Source organism: Acanthopagrus latus, chromosome 5 (assembly GCF_904848185.1).
Source record: "Acanthopagrus latus isolate v.2019 chromosome 5, fAcaLat1.1, whole genome shotgun sequence".
Lineage (NCBI taxonomy): Eukaryota > Metazoa > Chordata > Actinopteri > Spariformes > Sparidae > Acanthopagrus > Acanthopagrus latus.
The window spans coordinates 27,241,756-27,266,556 of NC_051043.1; the positions used below are offsets into that span (position 1 = coordinate 27,241,756).

Consider the following 24,801-nt stretch of genomic DNA (forward strand, 5'->3'; position numbering starts at 1 on the left):
ACACGAACAATACTTCCACCACCATAACATTAAAGCCGCCGCCATCCCCGATCATTTTCGCATGCAGCTCAGCTGTGATTAAGAGCAGAGTGTGACTCCGCGTCATTGTTTCCTCTCAGGTTCTGGCTCGCAGACTGTCCTCGGACAGCTGAGGCCGTCTCCTTTGCCAACCTGCTCTACAGGGAGCTGTCAGCTGTACCCTACATGGCCAAGTTTGTAGTGTTTGCAAAGATGAACGAGCTGCGTGAGGGCCGCCTGCGGTGCTACTGCATGACCGACGATAAGATGGACAAAACCCTGGAGCAGCACGAGAACTTTACGGAGGTGGCTCGCAGCAGAGACATAGAGGTCAGTTCAGAGACTCATGTGATATACCTACATTAACCACAGTTGAGGGTAGAGAACACAGGTCCTGTGGAGGCGCTTGTCCCACTTTGGCTAATCCCTGTGTTACACCTGTCAGGTGATGGAGGGAATGCCGCTTCACCTGGAGTGTTCAGGGAATCTGGTGCCGGTGAGGAAGGCCACCCAGCAGCCGCGCTGCTTTAGCTTCCAGGCCTTCAGAGATAACCGTCTCCCCGTCTCTGTGAAGGTATCACCACTCTGTCGTCTACATTTACTTCCCCAGCTCTGCCCCGGTTCTACATGTGTGTCTTGTGTCTGTGTGTCTCAGGTGAGAGACAGCAGTAAAGAGCCCGCTGGATTTCTGTCTTTCCTGCGCAAGTCGACAAAGTATGAGGACAGTCAACACGTGCTCTGTAACCTCAACATCACCATGCCTCCATGTATCAAGGTGAAGGTTTAGAGTTTAACTTGGTGTCTTCTAGAGAATCTTTACATGATTAAATGTTAAAGGCTCAGTATTAGTCACTTTTATCGCCCCCCCTCCTGAAAAGCCTAACCTGCTCTGATTGGTCGGCTCTCACAGGCCTGAGCACGCAGCACCCACATTCAGGGCTGTGTTGGGGGCGTGGCTAAAGGACACAAACTATAAATATGTCATTTTAAAAATCATGATAACAACAGTAGTAAACAATACTGTGGGTTCACTTTCAGAGGATGAATCTTATAAGTTATAACAAGACACACGTGGCATATCTGCCCTGATACGACCGACTTCAGAGTTGAATGTTGTTTGCGTGTGACCTTTAGATCATTGGGAGTGAAGACCGGAGGCGAACTCTGACCCCGCTGGCTTTAAGAGAAAGATACAGCGCTCTGAATGAACCTGCAATGGGTATGAACCACGCACTCTCTCACTTGTAAATTATTATATTAACTTTACTTGTCACACAGTCAGATGTTGAACAGTCATCTCTGGTCTGGTCTGTGCAGCTTCGATGAGCGCCATGGAGAGAACAGAGCTGAAGATGGCGGTGATTGCAGAGCAGTTGGGGCTGAGCTGGGCTGGTAAGTGAACTCAAATATACCGAATCTGCTTTTATTTGCTGTAAACCTTCCATGTTTGCCTTATGTCGGACAAGCTTGCCTAGCTCGCCGCCGATTGAACAAAGTTCTAACATGGCGGCCGGCCAGTGAAACTAATTATTTTCTGTTTTCCTGCCAAGAGCCGGAGCTGTTTGTCAGGCAGAGTATTGTGCCTCTTGTGGATCAGAGCCACGGCGTGACTCACGAGTGAAGAGACATAAATATTTCCTTCATTTGCTTAATATTCTCTGAACCATTTTCTTGCGCAGAGTTGGCCCGTGAGCTCCAGCTCAGCGTGGATGACATCAATAAGATCCGTGTGGAGAATCCCAACTCGCTGCTGGAGCAGAGCTCGGCGCTGCTCAACCTGTGGGCGACTCGCGAGGGCAAGAGGGCCAAGAGTGAGTATATGAGAGATTTGAAGTCGCTGTGGATTTCTCTCCCCTCGCGTCTTTACTCATGATGCTTTCTACGTCTTCAGATTGTGTTGTGATGGTCTTTAATGCTGTTTGTCCCGGGCATCCTTCCCCGCCTCGTGTCCTCTTGTGTCCTGTTCCGTCAGTGGAGAGCTTGTACGCAGCTCTGAAGAGCATCGACCGTATGGACATCGTCAACATGTTGGAGGGCCAGCCGCCTCAGCCCGTCAGACAAGGCTCCCGCGACCTCAGCAGACGCCGGCACAACGAGAGAGAGCACCTCTCACCTGGTATGACTAATGGTAAGTTCCCCCTCCCTGGTCCCACAGTGCAGCCCCTTCCCCACATCCCCTTCTGCCTTGACCCCGAGCCACCTCTCCAATAAACGTATCTCCACATCCCCTTTAAACCCTCCGAAGGCAAAGCTAAGTTTGTTCCCCACCGAGGTCTCTCTGTTGTCCCCGTGTCTTCCTTATTTACTCCCTGTGATGCTGTTGTGTATGAAAGCTGCCACAAACTTTTGCAGGACTTTACCCAGCAACATGCAGAGGGACTCAGGACACTCCTACTGTACTACAACCTCTGTAGTGCATCTGTGTTTTCACGTAATCTGACGAAAAGTAGAGAGAAGTATACAACAACAAAAACAAACTACGATTTAACGCTGAATCTCCAGAGTTTGCAAGGATCCCCCACCTGAAGTAGTCCACATAGAGATAAGTAAAGTATCCTATATTCAGTAGTTATAATCTTTATTGTTGTCACTGTTGTTATTTTGATTATATTGAGAGTTTTTATTAATTAAGAGACATTCTAGTGTGATATATTGTCTAGAAAACAACACATTGTCATACATGATCAGTCCACATATATCATACTGTAAGTATAGCCTAGCTTAACTGACCTCCTTACCAACTGTCAGTCCTCAGTCTTTTACTCCTTTTCCTCATGGTTTCCTTCACGCATGCATACCCTACATCTTATTGACTCCATTTTCACCTCTGGACTGGTGCGAGCTTCCCCCTCTTACTGGGACTGGCTTCTCCTCTCTGCGTTTCCGGTGCAGACGATGAGTCAGTCCGACAGGTGAACGGGTCCGGTTCCGTGAAAACTGGAGCAATACTCAAGAGATGTAACGATGCATATACAGATACGACCATGAGGGTCAAAGGGTGAAAAGGGAGACGTTCAGATCACAGCTGCAGTGAATCTGATAACCGTGTATCTGTCTTGTCTTGTCTTTCTGTCTGGCTACCTGCCTCCCAAAGGCCCCTGCTTTCATGTTCGGTGTCAAAAAAAAAACAAAACGCGTTGGTGCTTTGAATTCCTGGATCCAGTGTTTTCTTCTGCTTATCTCACAACGATCAGAGTGACGAGTTGTTAAGATTTTTATTACTCGCTGTCTGGATTAAGTCCGTCCGATGGGCACAGTGACCGAGTGGAGGACTAAACTTGACCTTTTAAGGCAACAAATAAAAGGAGTCAAGGGATAAAATGCTCCGATAAATTCAGAAATAATCCATTAAATGAATAAAACAGGCAAAAGAAAATGAAAAGAAATAGCAGAAACATTTTAATAGATATTGTGGTGAACAGTGAAGGACAAAATAGTTTTTTTTATTATTTTCTTGTGCGTTAGATTTATTTATTCATTTCTCAGTTTGTATCACAGGTTAACTTATTCATTTCATGTTAAAGGAATAGTTCAACGCTGGGGGACATAATACGCTTTCTTGCAGAAAATTAGATGAGTAGTTTGAAACCACTCCCATGTCTGTACGGTAATCATGAAGCTACTGCAAACAGCTGCTTCGCTTAGCTAAATGCTAAAGCTACAGCTAAAGCTAAAGCTAAAAGACTGTCCAGGCTAACTGTTTTTGTCCCTCACTTTGTCTTCCTGTCTCTGGTCTCCTCTGGTTTCTTGGCAATAACTTCCTGTAGCCAAGAAATTGTTATTTTTGCACTTTTTAAAAAAATTATTATTAAGTAAACAACATGTGAAGCCCTCATCAGAGAGCTTCAGAGCCAGGCTAGCTGTTTCTTCATACTCAGCTAAGCTAACTGGCTCGCGGTGGTAGTTTCATTCTCACCACACGCCGATGACAATGGCATCTATCTCCTCCCAAAATGTTGAACTGCTCCTTTAACTCAGGTTCAGTCCTCCACATAAGAGGCCGATTTTAACAGCGACATAGTGTTTTGTTTTGTTTTTTTACTCAAGCTTTACGGATAAAAGATGAATGAATAGATTTGCTAGAGTCATCGGCTCTACTGCAGCCTTTATTCTACCTTTATCTACACCTGTCTTTCCCTCTTGTCAGATTAAATTCTGTCTGATTTTTTTCTTATCAGTTCTCCTTAGTGCACCTCTATTGTAGGTAAGCAAGGTTTATTCTAGGCTAGAAGATATTTAACAACAACAAAAAAATTACACTAGTGCCACTTCTCCTTTTAGACTTTTGTAAGGGGACATTTAATTCTCTCTGCCTGTGGTTGCATGAGGGGTAGTTTGAGTCTCTTTAGGGCTAATGTTGGTGCACTGAATGTCCTTTTGGGAGCCCTGTTTTCATTCCCTGTGAATCTGTCCCTCTCTCTGTGTTTCTCTGGACATGTCATCTGCAGCCTAGCCGTCCTACTCTTCCTCCTTCTCACTCCTCTCCGAACTCTGACCTCATGCCGACCTCATATTGACCTCTGACCCACATCTTTTATCTTTTAATTTTTCGCGACTAGTCGTGCATTTTTCTTTATTTTTTCTCGTGCTCTTGAAAACCCCACCTCTTTACGTGTCCGCTCTGTGACCAGTACCCCTCACACGCAGACTGTGTACTCAGCACCCACTGGGAGGGGGGAGGTGACCCTCACTCTCTCTCTCTCTCTCGCTGTTTCTGTCTGTGACCATCACCCTATTTTTATATTCCTCTCCGTCTCTCCTCCTGCTCCTTTTTTTCTTCTCTTCTTCTCTCTTTTATATTTTCTCTGTCGTTTTCCCCTCTTTTCCCATCCCTTCTTCCCCCTGACCTCCTGCCTGTCTGCATGTGCACGAGGCTGCCTTTTCATCGCTCATCTCCCCCTGTGTTTGCATGAGGACACTGGGATGAGGGAGCAGGAGTGACGCTGGCTTGTTGGAGATGACGACTCAAACGCTGCATTGGCGCCTAATGCTGCTCGACCAACAGACATATATATATATATAAATCTCTGCATGGCATGCATACTGACAATGAGCCGACAGTCTGTCTCTGTTCCTCTGCAGTGATCTGTCCCATGGGGGGTAAAAAAGGCCTCAAACCTTTTTTTGTGAACTCTGCCTTGTGTTTGCTCTGTTCATGTATGAATGTTGTGGTTGTTTTGTATGTCACTGGTTCTATGTGTAAACTGTGTCCATCTGACGGGTTACTTTTGTGTGAAATGTATGTTTCAATGTCTTTGTGAGTGTTGTACGAGGATCAATTTGACATTGTTCCTCCTGTTATTGTAAATGTGCTTATTGTTTAACGTGAACTCATCAATTAGTCCGTGTGAGTGTCTCAGTGTGAGTGTCTTTATCTGTTTTATAAGTGTTTTGTGTCTTCCATATACACGTGTGTCTAGTGTATCAGTGTCTAAGTATATTTCCTTTACATGTACTTTCATGTGAGCTTCACTGCTTTGTTTTTTTTATGTCTTTGAATCAGGGGGGTCGAGCAATCGCACATTTCTCATATTTCACACTCGCCCGTTCCTCTAATTTCTGTCTTTCTTTCATCTCCAAATCTTTGTTTCACCATCAATCCCTCATCTACTAACATGAAGAGAGAGGACTGACATACTCGATTAATCAGACGCAAAGCACAATAATTGTGGCTTCAGGTCCTGAATTTAATATATATAAACACCGATACACACCTGATCCTGCAACTCATTGTGAGAGAAATGTGTGGATGTACTTTCTTTCCAAAACAGACTTTGTCTTGTTTATACGATATTAAAAGTATAATGACTCACATTTTCTCGAAGTTATCCATAAGAAAGTGCAGACAAAGGACAGGTAAAGAGATAAAGAGACAAAGGCCGATCAAAGGCACCTGACAAAGCAGATACTGCAGCGTCTTCTGTAAAATATGTGAATTTCATCAGCAATGGATATTTTAAAAAAAAATCTCAGGAGTCAGATTCAGTGCTGTTTATAAAACAGATTCTTGTCTTCATAAGACAAAAAAACCCCAGAAAAAATATGTATTTTTATGATTCCTAGTTTCTGCAGACAACAGACAGAAGTCAGGAGGCTCGATGAGAAAGCAGAAAGTAGGACAAGAGGTCTTTCTGGCCGCTCGGTGTCACAAATATCTCCTGCAGTCTCAGCAGTACTCAGCAGCAACCATGACTCAAGTTACAGCCGACGCTCTGCACAGTGTTCTCATCACTATACAGTACACACATACAGTCGGCCTCCCTCGCTGCATGCACACATGCTCATGCAGCAGAGGAATCGCCTCCTCTCGCTCTTATCTTCATACTGTCGCCCTGCGGTGCATCTCCTATTTCATCCTCTGTTACAGTCATAGTAGCGCTCACACTTTTCTTTACCTCCATCGCCATTCGTTTGTTTTTTCTTACATTGACTCTTCACCTGGTGTCCAGGGTAGTTTTCAGAATAGTTCCTGTCAGTACGCTCAGGTTATACATGATACAGAATCAGGATTTAAAAGTCCACTCTTCATAGGCCTTAACTGGATTTTTCTTTCTTTTGTGCAAACTGCAGTTATTACCTCAATAAAAGGGAAAAAAAACAAACAATTCCTGCTGCTGTTGTGACGTTGCGCTATCATGTCAGGTCTGCCTTTACAAAAAAACAGTAACAAGGAGACAATATTGTTAGGAAGGGTGTTGGAGACAGCTGTAGGAGTGACCTGAGTCCACAGCACAACCACGTGCAGTTTTTCTATTTGATATAATTGCACAAAGTTTATGTTTGAGGCAGCCAACATGTGCCTTTCAAAGTGAAAGAAAAATCAAGTGTACTGTTGGTGTGTTTGCATAAATATCAGCAATAATATAGGTTATGTGTTTATAAAGCTGTGTTATACTGAATGTACTATAATAAATATGTGTGTCAATGAGAGAGAACGTATCTGTGGGGAGTGAGTTGATTGTTTATGTGAGGAGAGAATGAGATTGCCTGCGTGCATGCTATCCAGCCTGACTACAATATTAACCTGCCTGTCTTCTGAGTGGGTCTGAATGCATGCATATCTGAGTACGACTGTCTGTGTGCGAGAGTACGAGACGGAGAGTGAGAGAGTGTTTTTTATGGCATGTGTGTGTGTGTCCCTGCCTGACAGGTGTGTGTCCCGGCCCCAGGTTGGGGGCAGAGGCAGTAATTCCTGTCCGTCTCCCCGCAGGTGGCAGCCAGCAGAGCAGCATCAGTCACTGCCGGATCCGAACCTCAGTGTCAGTCTCTCTCAGTCCGTCTGGCTGTGTCTGTTGCTGCTGCCGCTGCTGCTCTCACCGTCAGCGCTGGCTGATCGAGCTTGACAAACCCTCTTCTAAAAGCTGCCCTTGCTCTCTTGTCTTAAGCTCCTTGCACCTTTATTCCAGCTCCTATTGTCTTGGCCCTCCCCTCTCTCCTTCCCCACCTTTCTCCCATTTGTCCCTTCAGCCTCCTCTACTCCTCCCCTAGATGCCCAGCTCCTGGGCAGGGGCACTTGCCCCCTCCCGGGCTCCCGGTGCTGTGGGGGTGAGGTGGGGAGCGAGGCGGGGGGCCGGGTGTCAGTGTGCCTCTCTCTGTCTCGCTCCAGGTTATGGGCTCGCGCAGGAAGAGCTTCTCTCACCGGCATCCATGCAGTACAGCCTGCCCTCCCCGCTGGGTTCTGAGCCTTACTGGCAGGAAGTCTCCAGTCTGGACTGTGCGCCAATTGCCACCACAGAAGAAGACACCCTCATGGAGATGTCTGATGTGCAGGTGTGGCCCTCAGGCAACAGCCCCTCCCTGGTGCCTGTGGAGGACTCCTCGCTGGAGTGCAGCAATGCCGATGATTCAGAAGGTCTGCTGGGGCTGCCGTATGGAAGTCTGGGTCGGCCGGCCAGTCAGGCCAGCGCGGCCAGCGGAGGGGGTGGGGTGCTGAGTGGCTCCATTGAGCTACCCGAAGACGATTCAGAGATGGGCGTTGATTCGCTCAGCACTGCCACGCCAGCCTCGCTCGGGGGCACCATCGCTGGGATGAATCTTAACGGGCTGAACAATGGTCAGGGGTCAGAGGCAAGTTCGGAGGCATCAGCGTTCACTAGTACGACTGGTGGAGATGGAGCTGGAGGAGGAGGAAGAGGTGGAGGAGGAGGGACGGGCTCAGTGGAAGGGCTTTCTCTTGTTGCAGGACAGCAAAGGGTGTATGCTCGGCTGAGTGAGTCACCTGGCCTGAGCTGTGTTGCAGATCGGAATGGAGACAGGTGAGTCAGACCTCCGTCTGCCTCTCAGGTGATAATTACAGCAACACAACTGAACTGTTAACCAGATCTGTGCTAACATCTCATTAACCTGGTAAACTGGAGTCTTTTTAGAAAATGTCCTGCAGAGGAAGGAAAGCTAAGGGGTTATCATTAGTTATTTTACATGCTTACCGAGGAGCGAGCATGTACGGTACCACCTCCACATTGATCCTTTCTTTCCTTCCAGGTCAGGTAATGGTGGAAATGGAAGTGGTGGAGGCTCTTTCCTTTCCTACCTGCAGGAACAGTCAGGCCCAGGATGGATCCCTGTCACTGACCCTACACAGGCCTGGGTGGGCAGTCAGCCTAAACCCAGGCAGGCTATGGACACCATGATGTCATCAGTGTGTAACGCCGTTGATGGAGACCAGTCCCACGTGTCCCAGGAGGCCTTGCTTCAGCCTGTGAGGGACATGGGGCACTCGGAGATCTTACGGGGGCACTTCCGCGGTACCCAGCCGTTTGAGAAGGGTTTGGGCTTCCCACACAGGGTACCAGAGCTGAGGCCCTGGGAGGACGTGCGCCTGAAGGGCCAGGTGAGTGTGCTGCTCCTCCCATGCACAATAAAATGAATATATGTCTGTAGGGAAACACAGTAGAGGAACGAGCAATGCTGCATTGGTAAGTTATCCGCATCTAAGGTGTGATGTGTAAGATAAGCTAACAAGCTAACAGCAGCTGGTTTCTACAGCGAAATGAGCAGCAGTTGGTGGTAACTCTGGTGGTATGCTGCCCCCTACTTGTTCAGAGCAGCCTTCAGATTATCACACATTGCACCTGTGATAATAATAATAATAATAATAATAATAAGGCGACGAGGCTACAGCCATGCTAGCAGCTCTGTCAGGCTGTATTGAGGCCAGACTTATTGCAGGTTATCCTGAGGGGATGAACAACAAATGTCAAGCTCATAGTGGCACTCGAGGAAAGATCAGGTGATCAAATAAATCAGCAGTCTGGGCTAAACTTGTGGTACAACCTCAAGAACGACATTGTCATCCCTGTAGCTATGTTGCTATCGCGACTATCACGACCCACTGTGATATGAAGTAGTCTTGATTCAACCTACGTGTAGCAGGGAAAAGCTGAAGTAAAAAGAAAATACAGGACAGATCAGACATCAAGTAAGAGCCTGGAGCATTTTCTGTTCAAGGTCAGGCCTTAAAGTCAGACTTAGAGTTCATATCAGTATCAAATTATTCATGATAGATTTGTAAAACATGCACCCAACAAACAATCACACACTCACACACACACCCAAACACACAGAAGCTCGGGACCCCAAGATGGGCACGAACAGCAGCATGTCCGGCCAAATATAGCAGGCATTCTCACCGTCCCGCTCGTGTTACGTGATCCTCGCCCAAGTCATTCCCACGTGTTAACTTTCTGGCACAACCCAGCCGCACCACACTGTAAAGGACGATCTCAGCTGGGAAAGTGTGTGAAAGCAGAAATAGACTGTCGCTTTAAAGAGGTTTTGTCAGCGTGCCGTTGCATACGGTTCATAATCCTGTAGCTTTAGTCCGATCTCGCTTCGGCTTTTGTCGCATTTGAATACTGCGTGATGCATAATTGTGACATACTTTTAGAGGAGATGTTTCTGCTAAGATGTGTGGGTGAGAAATAGCTTGTAGTTAAGGTACCTGGAGGAAGTCAGGGGTGAGGTCTGTCAGTGCTCTTATCACTCCACCCTGGAGCAGCCAGAGGTATTTAAAGCCCACCGGTCACATGGTCAGAGAGAGAGAGAGAGAGAGGGGTGGGAATAGAAGCCTCCCAAGGTTGCCTTTGCTTGGATTTGATGTCACTGAGGGGATACTCCTGACCCGACAGAGGGAAGGAGAAGGAATAGAGATCTGAGGAAAGGGCCCTCTGCCCCGGCTAGTGGAGGACGGACATGAACTGAAGGACTGAACCGGTGGCAGAAAGGCTGCAGCTGTTAGCTTTTCTCTCAGCTGAGAGGAGTGCCGTGTGGGGAGGAAGGAGCGTGTTGTCGTGTTTTGGCTTGTTGATTTCCCGGGAGATCAGAAACGTGGGGCGATGTGGGCCCTGGTGACAGAGCTCCTCTTCAGCTTCGTGCTGCTGGCTTTCCTGGTCATCAGCTGTCAGAATGTCCTCCACATAGCCAGCGGCTCCGTGCGGTCCGTGCTCACCTACATTCACACTCAGCTGGACCGCGAGCTCGGCGAGGTCGAGGGGGTGGCTGACGAAGAGGAGAACGTCACCACCAGAGTGGTTCGCCGCAGAGTCATCCTCAAGGTACAGAGAGAGGGTCAGAGCCTGGTCAAGGAGACGTTTGGGGGAAAAAAAAAAAGATTTTACAGGCTGGAAAACAACATTTACAGGAGAGAGAATGAGGAAATAACACAGAGTTTTATATGTAACAAGGGTGAAAGATGTGACATGAGTGGAGAGACTGAGGACAAAGTTTAGGAGGAAAAGCTGAATACGACAAAGACTCCTATGATTAGATTTTACCATCAAATGCATGTGCAGATGTGTCTAAGTATATCTCCTCCTGTTATGGATCTAAACAGATTGTCTTGCATTCGACACGTTTGGACTCCGGTTCTATTAAAAAGCCTTCTGGACTCTTTGGCATTTTTTCTCCTACTGTATCTCCGAACTCTGTCACCATTAACACAACTGTTAACAAGTTTTATCAGGTCCGCGCGGACTCAACTCACCCTCCTCCTGCCTTCTCCAGCTACAGGAATGTCCTTGGGCTTATAAATAGCTAACTGCGAATTATTACTGGCTATAACTCCATTGTCACGAACCTCATGATCTGTAATTACGGGCGCCACAAAAGAAACATTTGTAAAATGCCAACTGTAGCTTCCACAAACATCCCTCTGACCCCTCACCCATCTGTCGCTCATCTGCCTCCCTGTGTTTCCAATTAGCGGAGAGGTTTATGGCGTGAGTAATTACACTGCAGCGACGGCTGTTTGAACATGCCAAATCCATAATTTACCAGGTGCTAATTTTATGTCCACCAGCCTGACTTTACCTAACTTTTTTATGCTTTGGGAAGTCATGTCTTTGTCTGAGTTATAGAAATTATTTAATGGCATGCATGTTTTTTGTTTTGTTTTTCTTTTCTGTCCACAGGGCGACGAGGTTGAAGACCTTCCCGGGGAGCAAGTGAGCGAGGAGCAGTTCACGGATGAGCATGGAAACATCGTCACGAAAAAGGTCAGCCATCTCAACGCCGTTTTTAAAATGCTGCATTCTTAAACTGGGGTTAATTTATTGTTTCCTTTGTGTCAGTGTCAAAAAAAAAAACAAAAAAAAAACTCACCCATGATCTCACCACAGAATGATTATTAAACTGATAATCATGACAAAGTTCATCAGCATTCATCATGTGCAACATCACACCGTAGATTTTGTATTTGATCCCCCCCAGAAAATGGATTTCACTGTTAAAAATCATTTCTTTACATGTCACCAACTCTGTCTTTTCACTGCCTTGTTCCTACTCTCTGCCTCCACCCATCACTCTCTCCCACCCTCCTGTCCTGTGTGCGTTTGTGTTAGATTGTGCGTAAGGTTGTGCGCAGAGGGAAGGGTTCAGGTGAGGAGGGGGTTCAGGAGGTGAGCGTGGAGGGTTCTCTGCAGGACGCCAACGAGCTGGAGGTTGACGCTGAGCAGTTCATTAACTACGCCATCCTGGGCCGGGACAGCAGCAAGGTGGGCTTCTGATCTGCGGGCAGCTCTCTGTTGGCCCGTGAGGCCTTGCAACACCCCGAGACTCCCCTTCTGATATTAGCTAGGATGTGCGGGGGAGCTCTTAGAGGCGCAAAAGTGGACTGAATCGGATCAGATTTATGTAGCAGCCAGCTTGTGGTAGACAGGAGGGTCCCTGAACTCCTTAAACCTGCATGAGCTTCTCTCTGATAGGCTGAGAACAGTTTGTGTTTGTGTTTTTGTTCTCAGGATCTGAAACGTTTTTTTGTTATTTATTAGTTCAGAGGAAAGATGGGTGCAACGTTTTGGTTGGTTAACTGTTTGACTGCTGACCCTCTGTTACATTAATCCTCCACCCAAATACGATCGGCTCAGGTTCGTCTTCCGCATGCAAGAGGAACACCTGAGTCCACTTTGCTCCGGTCGCTTTGGGTGAAGTGCTCACAGTTCATCACTTTCTTTAGTCACCGCTAAGCCGCACCGACACGTCATATGTTTGTTTTCATGCACATTAATGACTGAATGAACTGACTGTGGCTCTTTGCAGTGGCTATATTTTCTGCCCCCCGTCTCCTCCTCCTATCAGTCATCTCAACGACTGACTTGTGTGTTTTTTTTTGCCTTCATTAAAGTTTATAGACCTTCAACTGTGACTGTGTGCTGTATCACTCAAAACCTGCCAGGCTCTCTGAACCAGAGCTGCGTCAAATAGTATTAACAATCACGTAATGTTTTTTAATCAAGTAGTGGAGGATTTGGGGTTTGACACGTCGAGACAATTCAAAACTTTGGGTGTTGTCTCATGTGATCAGATCCCAGCCATCTGAATATAAACATCTCAGGTGTGTTTGCAGATATTATTTGACGCAGATCTGCTCTGAATCCCAAAGACTGTCGATGTTTCTGATGCCCTCTTATCTTCAACTGTCTTTCCAACTGCCACCCATCACTCCTGTCCTTTTACTGTTTATACATAATTTCTTTCTTTTGTCCCCCTCCCCCCTCTCTCCTCTCCCTTTTACCTATTTGTCTCACTCCTATATTACATCTCTGACATCTGTTGTTTGTCCTCATGGCGCTGTTTCCTTCCTCTGTTCTCCCCATTCCTTCTTCATTTTACCCTCCCTTACTAACATCCCCTCGCCCTCTTGTTCCGCTCCTGTCATCCGACCTCTTCTCAATCCTCGCACCTCGTCTGCCGCCAACCCCTCCCCCACCCTCCGATGTAGCCCGATACTGTGGATGTGAAGAAAGGTGCTCAGATAGTGAAATGTGCCACTCTGCGGAGAGTTAAGCAGTGAGGCAGACTGAGTGCTGCGTCCCCGCAGGTACGGGACTGACCCACAGTGCCTCGTCTGACCTGTGGGCTAGACCATTTAATCCAGTCTCTCTGGATTAAATGCATCTGAATGTACCTTTAATTCAGTACTAATGACATGTAATGTGATGCTGGCACAGCAAAATGACACTTGAAATCTTCAGTTTAACAAACGGTTAAAGTGGAAATGACACATTTTTTGCCCACAAACTACAAAAATACAACTAAAGGATCATCGGGAATGAGGATTAGATCAAATGTATTTGACATACAGAGTTTTAGCGGAGGTGGCAAAAGTAAAAACACTCTTTACTCAAGGAGAAGTGTAAAAAAAAAACACACTGTAAGTAAAAGTAAGAAAGTACAAGCTCTTAAAAGTACTCAAAGTATAAAACAATTCCTATGAAAGACATTTCTGTGCAAACCTACTGAACTTCATGTCATATTTATATAATTCAACAGCTATTAAACTCAAAGGATTTGTCAAAATCCCCCAGGACGTCAAATACGACCATTTTGGGTTGGTAGAGTGTCATAAAACAATTCATAATCAATTATTCAGACGTATCACAACTAAAGTAAGGAGCCTGTTTCTAAAATGTAAGGAGGAGAAAGTTTAGATACTTGTGTTGAAATGTAGAGAATATAAGGGAAAGTTTTCATAAAGATGAAGTAGATAGATTAAGATGAACCTAAACTAAATAAATTCAGGCCGCTTGCCTTTTGGCGAATATCTCAAATGTGCTGACTTATATTTGTGAATAACAGCGATTGTGCACAGAATAGATTTTTGTTTGTTTAAATGCATCCATTTCTGTCTCGAAAGTTATTTCCCCACAAATATGTAACTGATCTACACTCCTGTGCTCAAAATGTCCCAATGAGAGAAATAAAAGATTTTCAGGCACTATCACTGTATTTCCTCACGCATGTTGTGACAAGTTAGAAGAAAAAAAAGTGTCGGCACGATGTGCACTCAGCAAAACAACCGACCCAAAAAGGATCTTGTTATGTGACAGCTGTCAAGGTCAAAGCTGCTGCGAGGCCAGTTGTCCCAGTGCCACTGTAGTGTGTGTGTTTGTGTTTGTATGTGTGTGTGTGTGTGTGTGTGTGCTTGACTTGCCCTTTCTAACGTAAAGGCCATGACATTCCTGAGATTACTGATATTTCAAGCGACGTGCTGCTGAATGTTAACTCACTTTTGCAAACCGTTTTTGCCTGAACGCTTCTGCAGAACTAACGTGTTGTCGTTAGTGTTAGAATAAAATGAGAGAGGGACCGAGTGACGTATATAAATCATCTGAAAGTGGACAATTTAGCCATTTAGGCCATTTTAAAGACTACATATAACTCTAAAACACTCACATGTGCATCGACTCTCTGCAGCTTTGCATGTTTGTGCTTTTGTTATTTGAAACAAGACGAAAGTGTTGCTATTTCTAAATCAGTTTTGTCCTCCGTCTCTTTCTGCAGAGTTCTCCGCAGGATTCAAGCCCTTCACCAAAACCATCCTACATGGACACATGACCAGCAGCAGCTGACAGGAGGAAGAACACACACAAAAAAAAGGCTGACGGACAGAAACAGACACCAACGCTATGACAACCACAGCGGATACCGGATGAAGGAATATGGATTTACTTGTAGTTTTTATTATCTTTTTTTTTTTTTTTTTTTTTAAAGAAACTGTGGGAAAAAAAAACGTCTACTACTAGGCTAGAAGCATGATTTCGTATAAAACAAAAACCAAACACAGACAAAAAAAACAACAACAACAAAAAAAAAAAAACTAGCAACCAAAACGTGCTTCCTGTTATCTGTATCAGCATGAGTGACTGCTGCCGCATGGCCTGTCTTTAACTACAAATACTGAGGGAATACAGGGGAGGGTACGAGGGTTGGGGAGGGCTGGGGAGGAGACACACTGTGCTGTGTGGGACAGGCATGCAATGTGGGGTGTGGTCCATTACTGGGCCGTTTTCTGAACCGACGTTTATCAGTCCCAAAAAAAAAAGGGGGGGGGAGATTAAAATACTGAGAATTACATAATCTCTAGGCAACAGGTTCCTTCCCCTCTCCCTGCCACACTCTTCCAGCTAAGAGCATCACAAACTAGTTTCCAAAACCCGTCCCAGTGCTCTCAAAGTCCAGTAAAGCTACAAATATCACCCAAGGATATCGGTGTTGTACATAATATGCACTAAAAATGCTCTACGTGACTGTGTGTTACGTGTTGTTTCTGTTCTAAAGATCCCTCTGCGATGCCACTGATGCTGCTGTTTCAGGTACATAGGAGTTTCCCCCTCTCTGTTTTTTTGTTTTGTTTTGTTTTTCTCGTTTTGGTTCGTTCGGTCTGGACCTATATATTCTTCTATATATCTTGAGATCTTTGTGGGTGCAAGAACATGCAAATGTCGTGTCGCTCTGCCTGTTTTAAACGTTTTATGTGTGTCAGGTTGTTTGTTTCTTTGTGCTTTTCATGTGCTTTTTCGCCCTTTTTTTTCTTTCTTTTTTTTTTTTTTTTGCTTTCTGACATTGTCAAACTGTAGAGGGAAGACACACTGTAAGTCATTTACTGTACCGTGGGGTGTTTTCTGGGCTTCGGGAGGCAGGTTGTGCTGCAGTGAACCTGCCTCCCCGACCTGCCCTCAGAGTGGTTTGCCTTGTGGTGGAGGGTGACAGTGAGATATATGGTGAGTGACAGATCATCGCCCCCCACCCCACCCCTCAGTGTGCTGTATCATTGTGAGGTTATGTGTTAATCAGATGTCTGTCTGAGCCACAATCCCAATGCCAGTCTTCGCTCTCAATCTTCCCCCTATCGCCCTACCTCCGCCTCTTCCTCACCCGCCTCCAGTCGGCCTCTCAGAGTAGATGTAGCAGTCCTGCCCGCCTCCAGCAGGGGGCAGGATCCCACCTTCAGCAGCGTCTGATTGACCTCATCATGCAGTATACAGTAATACCACCACACATGAGGTGCACTTACACACCATCTCACCACCACCACCACCACCAGAAGATGTCACTTGACGAGGGTAACGTAGCTGAGATGCTGATAACAATGTAGCACTGGTCAGACTGGGCAAAAAGACGAAGCTGGAGATTAGGAAAGCGTCGCGTCGAGGGGTCAAGGACGTGTTGAGCTCTGATGTTTGTCTCCTTGGCAGTTCTTAGGAGTGTAGCAAAGACAGTCAGTCACCAATCACTGTGATGAGAAACTGTAATACTGACCCGCAACTGTGAGCCTGACCCTTCCTGAAGCGTGTCTCTTGTTTCACTCCTTTTCTTTCTTTTTGCCTTTTTTTTTTCCTTTCTTCTTCTTGTTTTCATGGTTTTCTGTCTTAACTGTAACTCAGAAGAAGCAATAACTGCTTACAAAAGGAAAGGATTGTGTGTGTTTGTGTGTGTGTGTGTGTGTGTGTGAGTGTGTTTGAGTGTGACAGAGAGGATTCTTTCGGGGATCATGGTCCATGTTCTTCCTCTGAGATCGAGCTTTCGATCTGTTAATCACAGCTTTAGGCTTACTCCTCACTCCTCACTCAGAAATGATGTCAGCACATTAGAACATTTTTATCACTCTGCCTCGATAGAGAAGAAAGATTTATTGTTTTGTTTGGGTTTTTTTTTTAAAGTTTGTATTCTGGTGTGACTTCATGCCAGCCATCCCATCTGTTTGTGTTACTCATCAGGGAGTGTGAGTCACATTTTAAACTTTGATGACATTCATATGCACCTTGGAAGAAATCCTACCGTGTGTGTGTGTGTGTGTGTGTGTGTGTGTGTGTGTGCGTGTGTGTGTGACTTTAATATCACGGATTCGGTCCTGGACTTTGGGACGAGTTGTGATAATATCACAGGAACGGTAACGGAGCAGAGGCTCTCTTACACGAGTCATCCTAATTCACATATTTCTTAAAAGTTGATTTACCTCAATAAGCGTGCCATCTCACAGGATATCGATTCACCCACATCTGTTTATTTCAGACGATGTGTGGAGACACCGAATGCTTTATTATGGAAAAATAATGTGAGTCACAAAAAAAAAAAGAAACACAAAAAACGTTGCAATAATCACCCATCAATAAGTGTTTGTTCAGCACGGCTTCACAGCCGGAGATGATGAATGTAAGGTCTTTGGTATATCGTGAGTCTTGTTCTAAAGTAGTCATCTGTGTCGGCTCTGTACTTTAGTAGATGATTTTAGGGTATTCACTCTGTTGTGTCGACTCAATATCTGCTGTTGATCGTCAACAATCATGACAAACGTTCATAGAGATCATGTGAGGAGAGAGACGCAGAAAGAGAGAGACAGAAGCCTCAAAGGGGGTTTTAACAAATATCCTTTCATCAGATATTATTTCTATTTTATTATCTTTTTTTAAAAAACTGCAAAAAGATGGATGTCAATAAAGATTACACAGCAGTGTAACAGTGTACTACCCCTCGTGTTACAGCATACGGTTTGCTCTCCAAGGGCTCGTGATTAACGCATGCTCGGGTTTCTGAAGCAGGGGGCCGCTTATAAATCCACTGCTGATGTCAGGGGTTGGAGCGAGGGCGGCGGGGAGGGGGCTCTGATGACAAGACAATAAGGTGGGGCTACTTTGAAGTTAGATGGAGTTGTGGGGAAGCTTGGTGGCTCCGACGGCTACTCTTTCAAGACGACAAGCATTTTTTTCTCAACACAACCTTTCCCCCTGATGTGGTTACGTCCGAGAGATTCAGCCCTGCACTGAGGGGACTACTGAGATGATGCCATGCACCAAGTTCATGCAAAAATATTAACTGTTGCAAAAACTAGAGAACACATGTATATTCCTTTAGAATGGATTGACGACATTATTAACGCAATAGCATATTACTCAATACTAAGGAATGCAACTGCGCACATGCACAGAAAATGTTTTTAACATAAAAAGGCTATATATATATATGAAATATATGAAAATATATATAAATATATATATTTACTTAGAATGCTATGCACCCTTACTTGTCAAATGGGATTCTAGTTATGTTATGGATGTACTTTTAGCATCATACAGCTGTAGCTACCAAGAGACTGTTGAGTTCTGGGTAATGCCTGCAACCTGGGGATAAATAGGGGTCTTGTGGGTATTTTAACCTGTTTTGTTTGCTTTTTTTTATTGTTATGGAGAGTCAAACATGAATTTAAAAATATAAATGTAAAAGCCTTTTAATCCAATCAAATCCGAGGACATCTATTGACAATTTACTCTGTACACCAGCTCAACATTTACAAAATTAATAAAGAAATGAAATGTCTTTGTGTACAGTGTGTATACTTTTGTGCGACGACTCACATGCATCAAACTATGGAGGGCGTCGCTATGTGTCGAAGAGCGACGGGGTCATAGGAGCGCAGATGAGGAAACATTTATTTCTTGAGGCAAAATATGTTATTTTAAAAAGTGGTGAGCACATGTATCCGGCCTCAGCTTGTGCACACTGCTGAGCAGTCTCATGAAGATCATTACATCTTCTCAGAATTTCACCTCCAACTACCAAATATCAAACTAATATTCTCAAGCAGAGAGTCTCTTTAAACTCTGCAGGAGAACACATACAGTAGAAAAAGACAAATTAGTGCACCGGTGTTTACAACCAGCCTGTCTGCAAAACATGGCATGGTGTGTCCATTTTCAGAACGCAGCTCTACAAACCAGCTGCCAAATGTTTGCATGTTTTCGAGGTTACAGGATAAGTTTGCCCACAAGTCAACCTTCAGTCATAATCCACCCACACATGTTGATGGAGAGTCAGGTGGAGTTTTGTAGTTTATAAAATATTTCGGGAGCTTCACAGCAAAACAGCGTTTCAGTGTTCTCTTAAACAACTCAAGTAGATGAGGCCTTGTTATTTATAAAAATGCCTCCATAAAGCTTCATAATCCAAATGTCTGGAAGCTGCGAGGTCCACTGTCACTGTGCGGTTAAACACTGCGCTCTGACATTTTCATCTTAGCAACCAGATTGAAGATTGTAGCTTAAAAATGGTGCGGAGAACATTTTTTCAAATCAATTCTCGGCGCTTGAGATGAGCTGTTTCAAGTCATTTTGTGTTTTTCTTTCAGCTGTTTTATTTAATGTTTTAAAACAAGTCCACATGTACTTGAGTCTCATTCTGACACTTGGGCGTGGTGGTGGCCCGACCCAATCCTGCAATCCAACAGCGCCAGATTTTGACAAGTTGGGAATGAGACTCAAAAAAAAAAAAAAACAAAACCCTGGCACTTTTAAGAAAACGCTGCAACGCTGTTTTGTTGTGAAGCTCCAGAAATGCCTCACAAAATTGTAGACTACAAAAACTCCACCTGACTCTCCACCACACTTTTGGGTAAATTCATCTGCTTGAATTTGTGGTAGTTTCTCTTGAAGTCATGAGGATTAAACCTTTATCTTCATTAGATTACCCTCCTTTAAATGATGCCACGGACCCTAATGTGGGTTTGTAAACAAGATGTATTGTGATGTCGAGTGTTGGAGCTCATGCACATGCATAATGGGCCAGCAGGGGGCGGTACAGGCTCATGACCTCAGTCTCAGCAGTATTTCCCCTGCAGCCGGTCTGTCTGACGGTCTGTCTGTCCGTCTGAGCTGTTTGTGTGCATGAGAGAGTGAGTGGAGGAGCAGAGACGTGTGCTCAGGTCCTTTTAAACAAAGAGCCTGGACACTCAGCGTGTGCATGTGTGTGCGTGTTGTGATGTGACGTGTTTAGATACTACCTATCATCATTTGCACTTATGAAAAAACGAGGTATTTATTTTTTTTATTCATCCAGAAGTTAACCACTGTGCTTGAGCCAAAGCAGTTATCTCGAGACAGGCGCGGTGTCCGTGGCTTTGTTGACTTTCTGCCCTGTTTCCATGTTATTTAGTTTAGCTAGTTTTAGTTAATTATACTTCAGACAAGATGTCCACAGATGTCCAGAAGACCACTGCCAAGGCCATCCCGTCGACCCGGAGGGTGACCATCAGCGACTCGGCGCACATGCCCCACGACTACTCCACGACTCCCGGAGGGACCCTGTTCAGCACGACCCCCGGCGGTACGACCAGTCGCTTTACACCGTTAGCTTGTCTGTGCCGAGGAGGAGACGTGCTGTGATGCAGCACCCACACTCCTCTCCGCGGTGTACAGCTGTGTGGTCAGTCAGGACATGCCCGGGCTAACTCCATGAGGTCGGCTGCTGTCAAACACAACAAGCTGCTAGCTCTGCTTAAGCTAGCTGCTAATGCTAGATAGCAAGTGTTTGGTTGAAAAAAAAATAGAGGGCAGGAAACTGCCGAGACTGAATGTGAAGTGATTGTGATTACGTGCATGTGTCTGGTGCACACTCACACCACCGCTTTCTCAGTATAAGACGGCTTTGTGGGTTTTATGGTGGGGGGTTTTTATTTATCAGCTGATCGAGAGACGTTAGCGACACCTACAGGCCTCGACTGATGATGATGATGATGATGATGATGACGCTATTGGTGGAGTTACGTCACCCTCAACTCCAAACTGTGATTGGTGCTTTCATGCGTGAACTGACATTTAAAATGTTGTGGAAGACGATTTAAATACACGTTTTATCTGCAGCACCTCCGAAATTATGATGCACAGAAGAGATAAATAATCACAGTTTACCTTCTTCTGATTGGTTCTCATTGGTCGGGTGGTGGCTGTTGTGCCTCGCTCGTGGATGCTGTATGTTTATGTATGTAAGCACATTTGTTACATTTTCATCTAACAGGAACAAAGTTCGATGCTTACACGTTGATATTTAATGTGACATGTAACTTAAATCCATTTTCCACTTAACAAAAATCCCATTTGAACCCGCTAAAATCGCGCTTTTGTGAGTAATGTGAATGTGTATATCTGGCGCGAAGTGATGACGCGTCGTCAACATCCGGTGGCGGAGAAGCCATTTGGGATGTAGTCTTTTCATGGACGTTTTAGTGTTGAATCCAGGGCCCCTCTTCATTCATATCAAAGCTGCTCAGTGATGTTTTGCTGCAAAAACAAAGTTCGACCTCCCAGGTATGAAAATACCTGGACCGCCGAGCTAGCTGGCTAACTTCCGGTTAAGTGCGGGGCTAAGTTTAAATCGGATAAAACAGTTGGATCGTGCGGCTCTTGTAGACTTTCCAGATGTTACTGGACCGAATAGCTCAAATTCTAACAGCGAAAGAAGTCATTCAGCGGGGGTTGTGACGATTGAAAAAAAATGACATTTTACCTTTAACTGCTCTTCTGTTATAACAGTTTCCGGCGCATTCGTGACGTAAAAACGTAACTTCAGTGACGTACCACATATTGCTCTGCCAAATACATTGTGTAACATCTTAAGGTGATGGAAAAGCTTAACTGGAACCCCGGAAGTAGAGCCTGATATTGTCCTTGACTAAATGTGTGTTTCAGCATATATGTTGACCAAAATGTGCAGATTTGAAAATCTGTATTTGTTTTTTTATTTTTTTAGAGGTTATAATGCCGATAAAGATACTTGAAGTCATTTTTAATCATTACATTTACAGTAAATTTTAGACAATAAGGTTTGTTGTTGGCTGTAAAATGTAAAACTTTTTGTCACATGTTAGATCACCACATTTGAGCGATCATTGCTAAAAAACAAATTTTCACTGCCAAATATTAGTGTTAGCATCTGCCCCAAAAAATTGTGTTTATTGAGAAGATCCAAAATAACTTGGTCGCCCTCTACATCTGCTTGAATATGATGAATGAAGACTGAGCCACTGATAAATTGAAGTGTGCTTGAAGCAGCTGATGGTTTTCTTTCTCTCTTTCTACCAAAAGGTACCAGGATCATCTACGACCGAAAGTTCCTGCTGGAGTGTCGCAGCTCTCCGGTGACCAAGACTCCTCCGAAAGGTCTGCCAGTCATTCCAGGAGTGACCAGTCCAGACACCAATGAGAAGACCCAGAATGGAGAGACTAACAACAACATCACTGCACCTGAAGGCAGCACTACTGGTATGTTCACACCCAAGAGAAACATTACAAGGTGACCTCAAGCATTGCTTCCTCTGACCTGGATCAATATATCGATTCAATGATCCAATAGCATTGATACAAAGCGAAAACATAGATTCATATAACCACCATCGTTAAGAGACTCATTAATATAAATAAAGGTTATTATAAGTTAAATCTAGTGTGAGACTGTTGAAGATGAATCCCAGCGTGGCCAAACATGGGATGATAAGCTTTTTTTGTTGTTTTCTCATTGAAGGTGATGACTCTCAGTTTGAAATGGACATCTAGGCGGTCCTGATGTCAGACCTACCTGCCAAGCTGTGAAGACGGGCTCCAATTCTTTTCTCATCATCCATTCCACGATGACAGAGGTTCACCTTCAGTATCCCCGATGTCTTAGTGTTATCAAGTATGCCTTTATCAATCTCATCTGCCAGAACAAATCTGTAACAAAACATTTCTGTCTGCCTCAAGGCTCAAACCCGATGTATTTGTGACTAAGTGTGCCTTCCTGTAGTGGCAACAAGTTTTAAGATCGACACTGAGAAGTGCTTAACGCCAACAAAGCCTCAGCCATAAGAACTGAGATGAATTAATGAAAAGAAAGATCGATATGGGAAAATAATAATGAGCTGAATTTATAACCATTCCAGAAGGTTTTGTTTCCTGTCACTTCTCCTCAGATATTGCCTTGAAATGTTCAAGATGCTGTATAATTTGTCGATCTTCACCGGAAGCGTCATTGAAAGAATGTAAAACCTAATTTTGTCGATCAAATTTTGAAATAGTTTTTCACACGGTTTGTAGGGTGACAAAGCATTAAAGTAAACACCGTTAAAGCAAACAGCGCTCTGGTTTTGTCGTGTATTGGACCACGTGTGTTCACCGTTTTCTCCTTTCTGGTCCTGTTCTGTTAGTGGATTGAACTTTTATAGAAATCAGGTAACGTCTTCATGTTCATCGGGTCACTGGTCTGAATACACATTTCTCCTGGACATCCAAAAAAAAAAAACATCAGTTATATCCATGATTATATGAAAAGTAAATGATGACCAGGAGTGTGTTGTTTTCAGTTCAAATGTTCAGAAGTTCTCTGATTTAGGTGAAATGCTAATACACATCTTGAAATGATAAATCCTGACTATGACAGAGTTGCTCCAGCCTTGGCACTTCCTGCGCTCCCCTGATTCAGCACAAGTCATATCAGAGAAATTCCTCACGGAGCTCGCTGGCAGCTGATAACCTCAGTCAGCGGACTGTATAAAGAGAGGTCAATATACAACCGTACATAGCTCAGAGAAACTCCCTCCTGGTCCACCTCTGTTGCCCAACTTTTGCTATGTTGATTCTGAAGTGACTTACCAGGCTGTAATGTGAGTGCACTGTATAAATATTTCCAAGTAATGGATGTTGCAGAACATCTCAGGCCCTGTTGCACTAAACTATTCAGGTTTATTTGGCAGCTGTGCTGAGCTGGTGTGTTTTCCAAACTCTTCTCATGTTCTGCACCCAGGTGGACGACAAGGTTACCAAGTGCTAAAATGAAATACAAAATGGACAAGTTTAAAGACAAATAAAACATCATAATGCACAAGAATAAGACTAATAAAATGCAGAAAAAGAAACACTGAGGCTGATGGGAAAATAATTTTAAAAGGCTAGAATTTCATGTAGATCCTAAGAAATTAAAAATGTAATTTCATAAAAGTGTATGTATTTTTTAAAGGAACTGAAAAATGATCAGAAATATATATTATAATGTCACAAATGCATTTCTGTAAAAAGTAAGGAACTGTGTTAGAATATTACTTTGGTAAAAATGAAAATCAGCTGTATGAAAAGTACTTCAGTGAAAGTATCTGATACTAAATGTACCCAAGTATCAACAATACATGTGAAAATAAAATTATACGTATTTTTACATGTACAATATCGATATACTGTCCACTCTGGGTGGACCGATTATCATATCTGATATTCAGCATTTTTCCCATCATTGAAATGAGTATTTTGTCTGATGAATACATTTATTTAAAAATGTACTACCTTTTGCTCTGACACAGCATGTAATCTGCAAAGTAACTAAAGTAATCAAATACATGAAGTGGAGTAAAAACACAGTATTTGCTATTATTTTTCGGTATGGTAGATCAGCATGACACCCGTCAATACTCACTCTACAATAAACTGAGAACTTTATATTGCTGCAGCTCATATCCACTGACAAAAGTATCACATTTGAGGAACGAAAAATCGAAGTACATGAGCGTCCATTTGTAATTCAGCTGGTAAAGTGAAATTGACCGACCACCAAACGGGAAAGTTTGTCCAGGATGGAGAGGAAGTGTGAGAAGCGACACGTGATTTGGAGGTGATGACATCACTCTCCTGCTACTGTGTGTCGTGGAGAGTGGAGGTGCTGCGTGAGCCTCATTACAGTCGTCACTGTAAAACTCATAAGAACAACAACAGA

At 44.3% G+C, this 24,801-nt stretch overlaps 2 protein-coding genes across 7 annotated transcripts in view; both read left to right on the forward strand.

Moving 5' to 3' along the window:
- ank1a (ankyrin 1, erythrocytic a) overlaps positions 1 to 18,586 on the forward strand; it is a 113,250-nt gene extending 94,664 nt beyond the window's left edge. Inside the window, exons 35-47 of one of the 4 annotated variants that reach the window (XM_037097145.1) lie at positions 120 to 348; positions 464 to 592; positions 674 to 793; positions 1,153 to 1,237; positions 1,336 to 1,410; positions 1,698 to 1,829; positions 1,991 to 2,146; positions 7,625 to 8,273; positions 8,500 to 8,848; positions 11,427 to 11,510; positions 11,856 to 12,008; positions 13,235 to 13,333; positions 14,797 to 18,586. In XM_037097145.1, the coding sequence (XP_036953040.1) occupies positions 120 to 348; positions 464 to 592; positions 674 to 793; positions 1,153 to 1,237; positions 1,336 to 1,410; positions 1,698 to 1,829; positions 1,991 to 2,146; positions 7,625 to 8,273; positions 8,500 to 8,848; positions 11,427 to 11,510; positions 11,856 to 12,008; positions 13,235 to 13,306 (2,233 nt within the window). In that variant the 3' untranslated portion in view covers positions 13,307 to 13,333; positions 14,797 to 18,586. Of the gene's footprint in view, positions 1 to 119; positions 349 to 463; positions 593 to 673; positions 794 to 1,152; positions 1,238 to 1,335; positions 1,411 to 1,697; positions 1,830 to 1,990; positions 2,147 to 7,624; positions 8,274 to 8,499; positions 8,849 to 9,751; positions 10,572 to 11,426; positions 11,511 to 11,855; positions 13,003 to 13,234; positions 13,334 to 14,796 lie in introns of those variants that run through there. The other 3 variants (XM_037097141.1, XM_037097143.1, XM_037097142.1) reach the window with 3 other exon arrangements.
- Positions 18,587 to 19,897: 1,311 nt separating this feature from the next.
- LOC119019606 (eukaryotic translation initiation factor 4E-binding protein 1-like) lies at positions 19,898 to 23,174 on the forward strand. 3 transcript variants are annotated; one of them, XM_037098364.1, is made up of 4 exons: positions 19,898 to 20,099; positions 20,251 to 20,391; positions 22,149 to 22,325; positions 22,585 to 23,174. In XM_037098364.1, exons 1-4 carry the CDS (start codon positions 20,087 to 20,089, stop codon positions 22,614 to 22,616), a joined length of 363 nt encoding a protein of 120 aa, XP_036954259.1. In that variant the 5' UTR covers positions 19,898 to 20,086; the 3' UTR covers positions 22,617 to 23,174. The 3 variants fall into 3 exon arrangements, with proteins under 3 accessions (XP_036954259.1, XP_036954261.1, XP_036954260.1); XM_037098365.1 differs by having other exon boundaries at positions 19,900 to 20,099; positions 20,221 to 20,391; XM_037098366.1 differs by having other exon boundaries at positions 19,899 to 20,391.
- Positions 23,175 to 24,801: the final 1,627 nt, after the last annotated feature.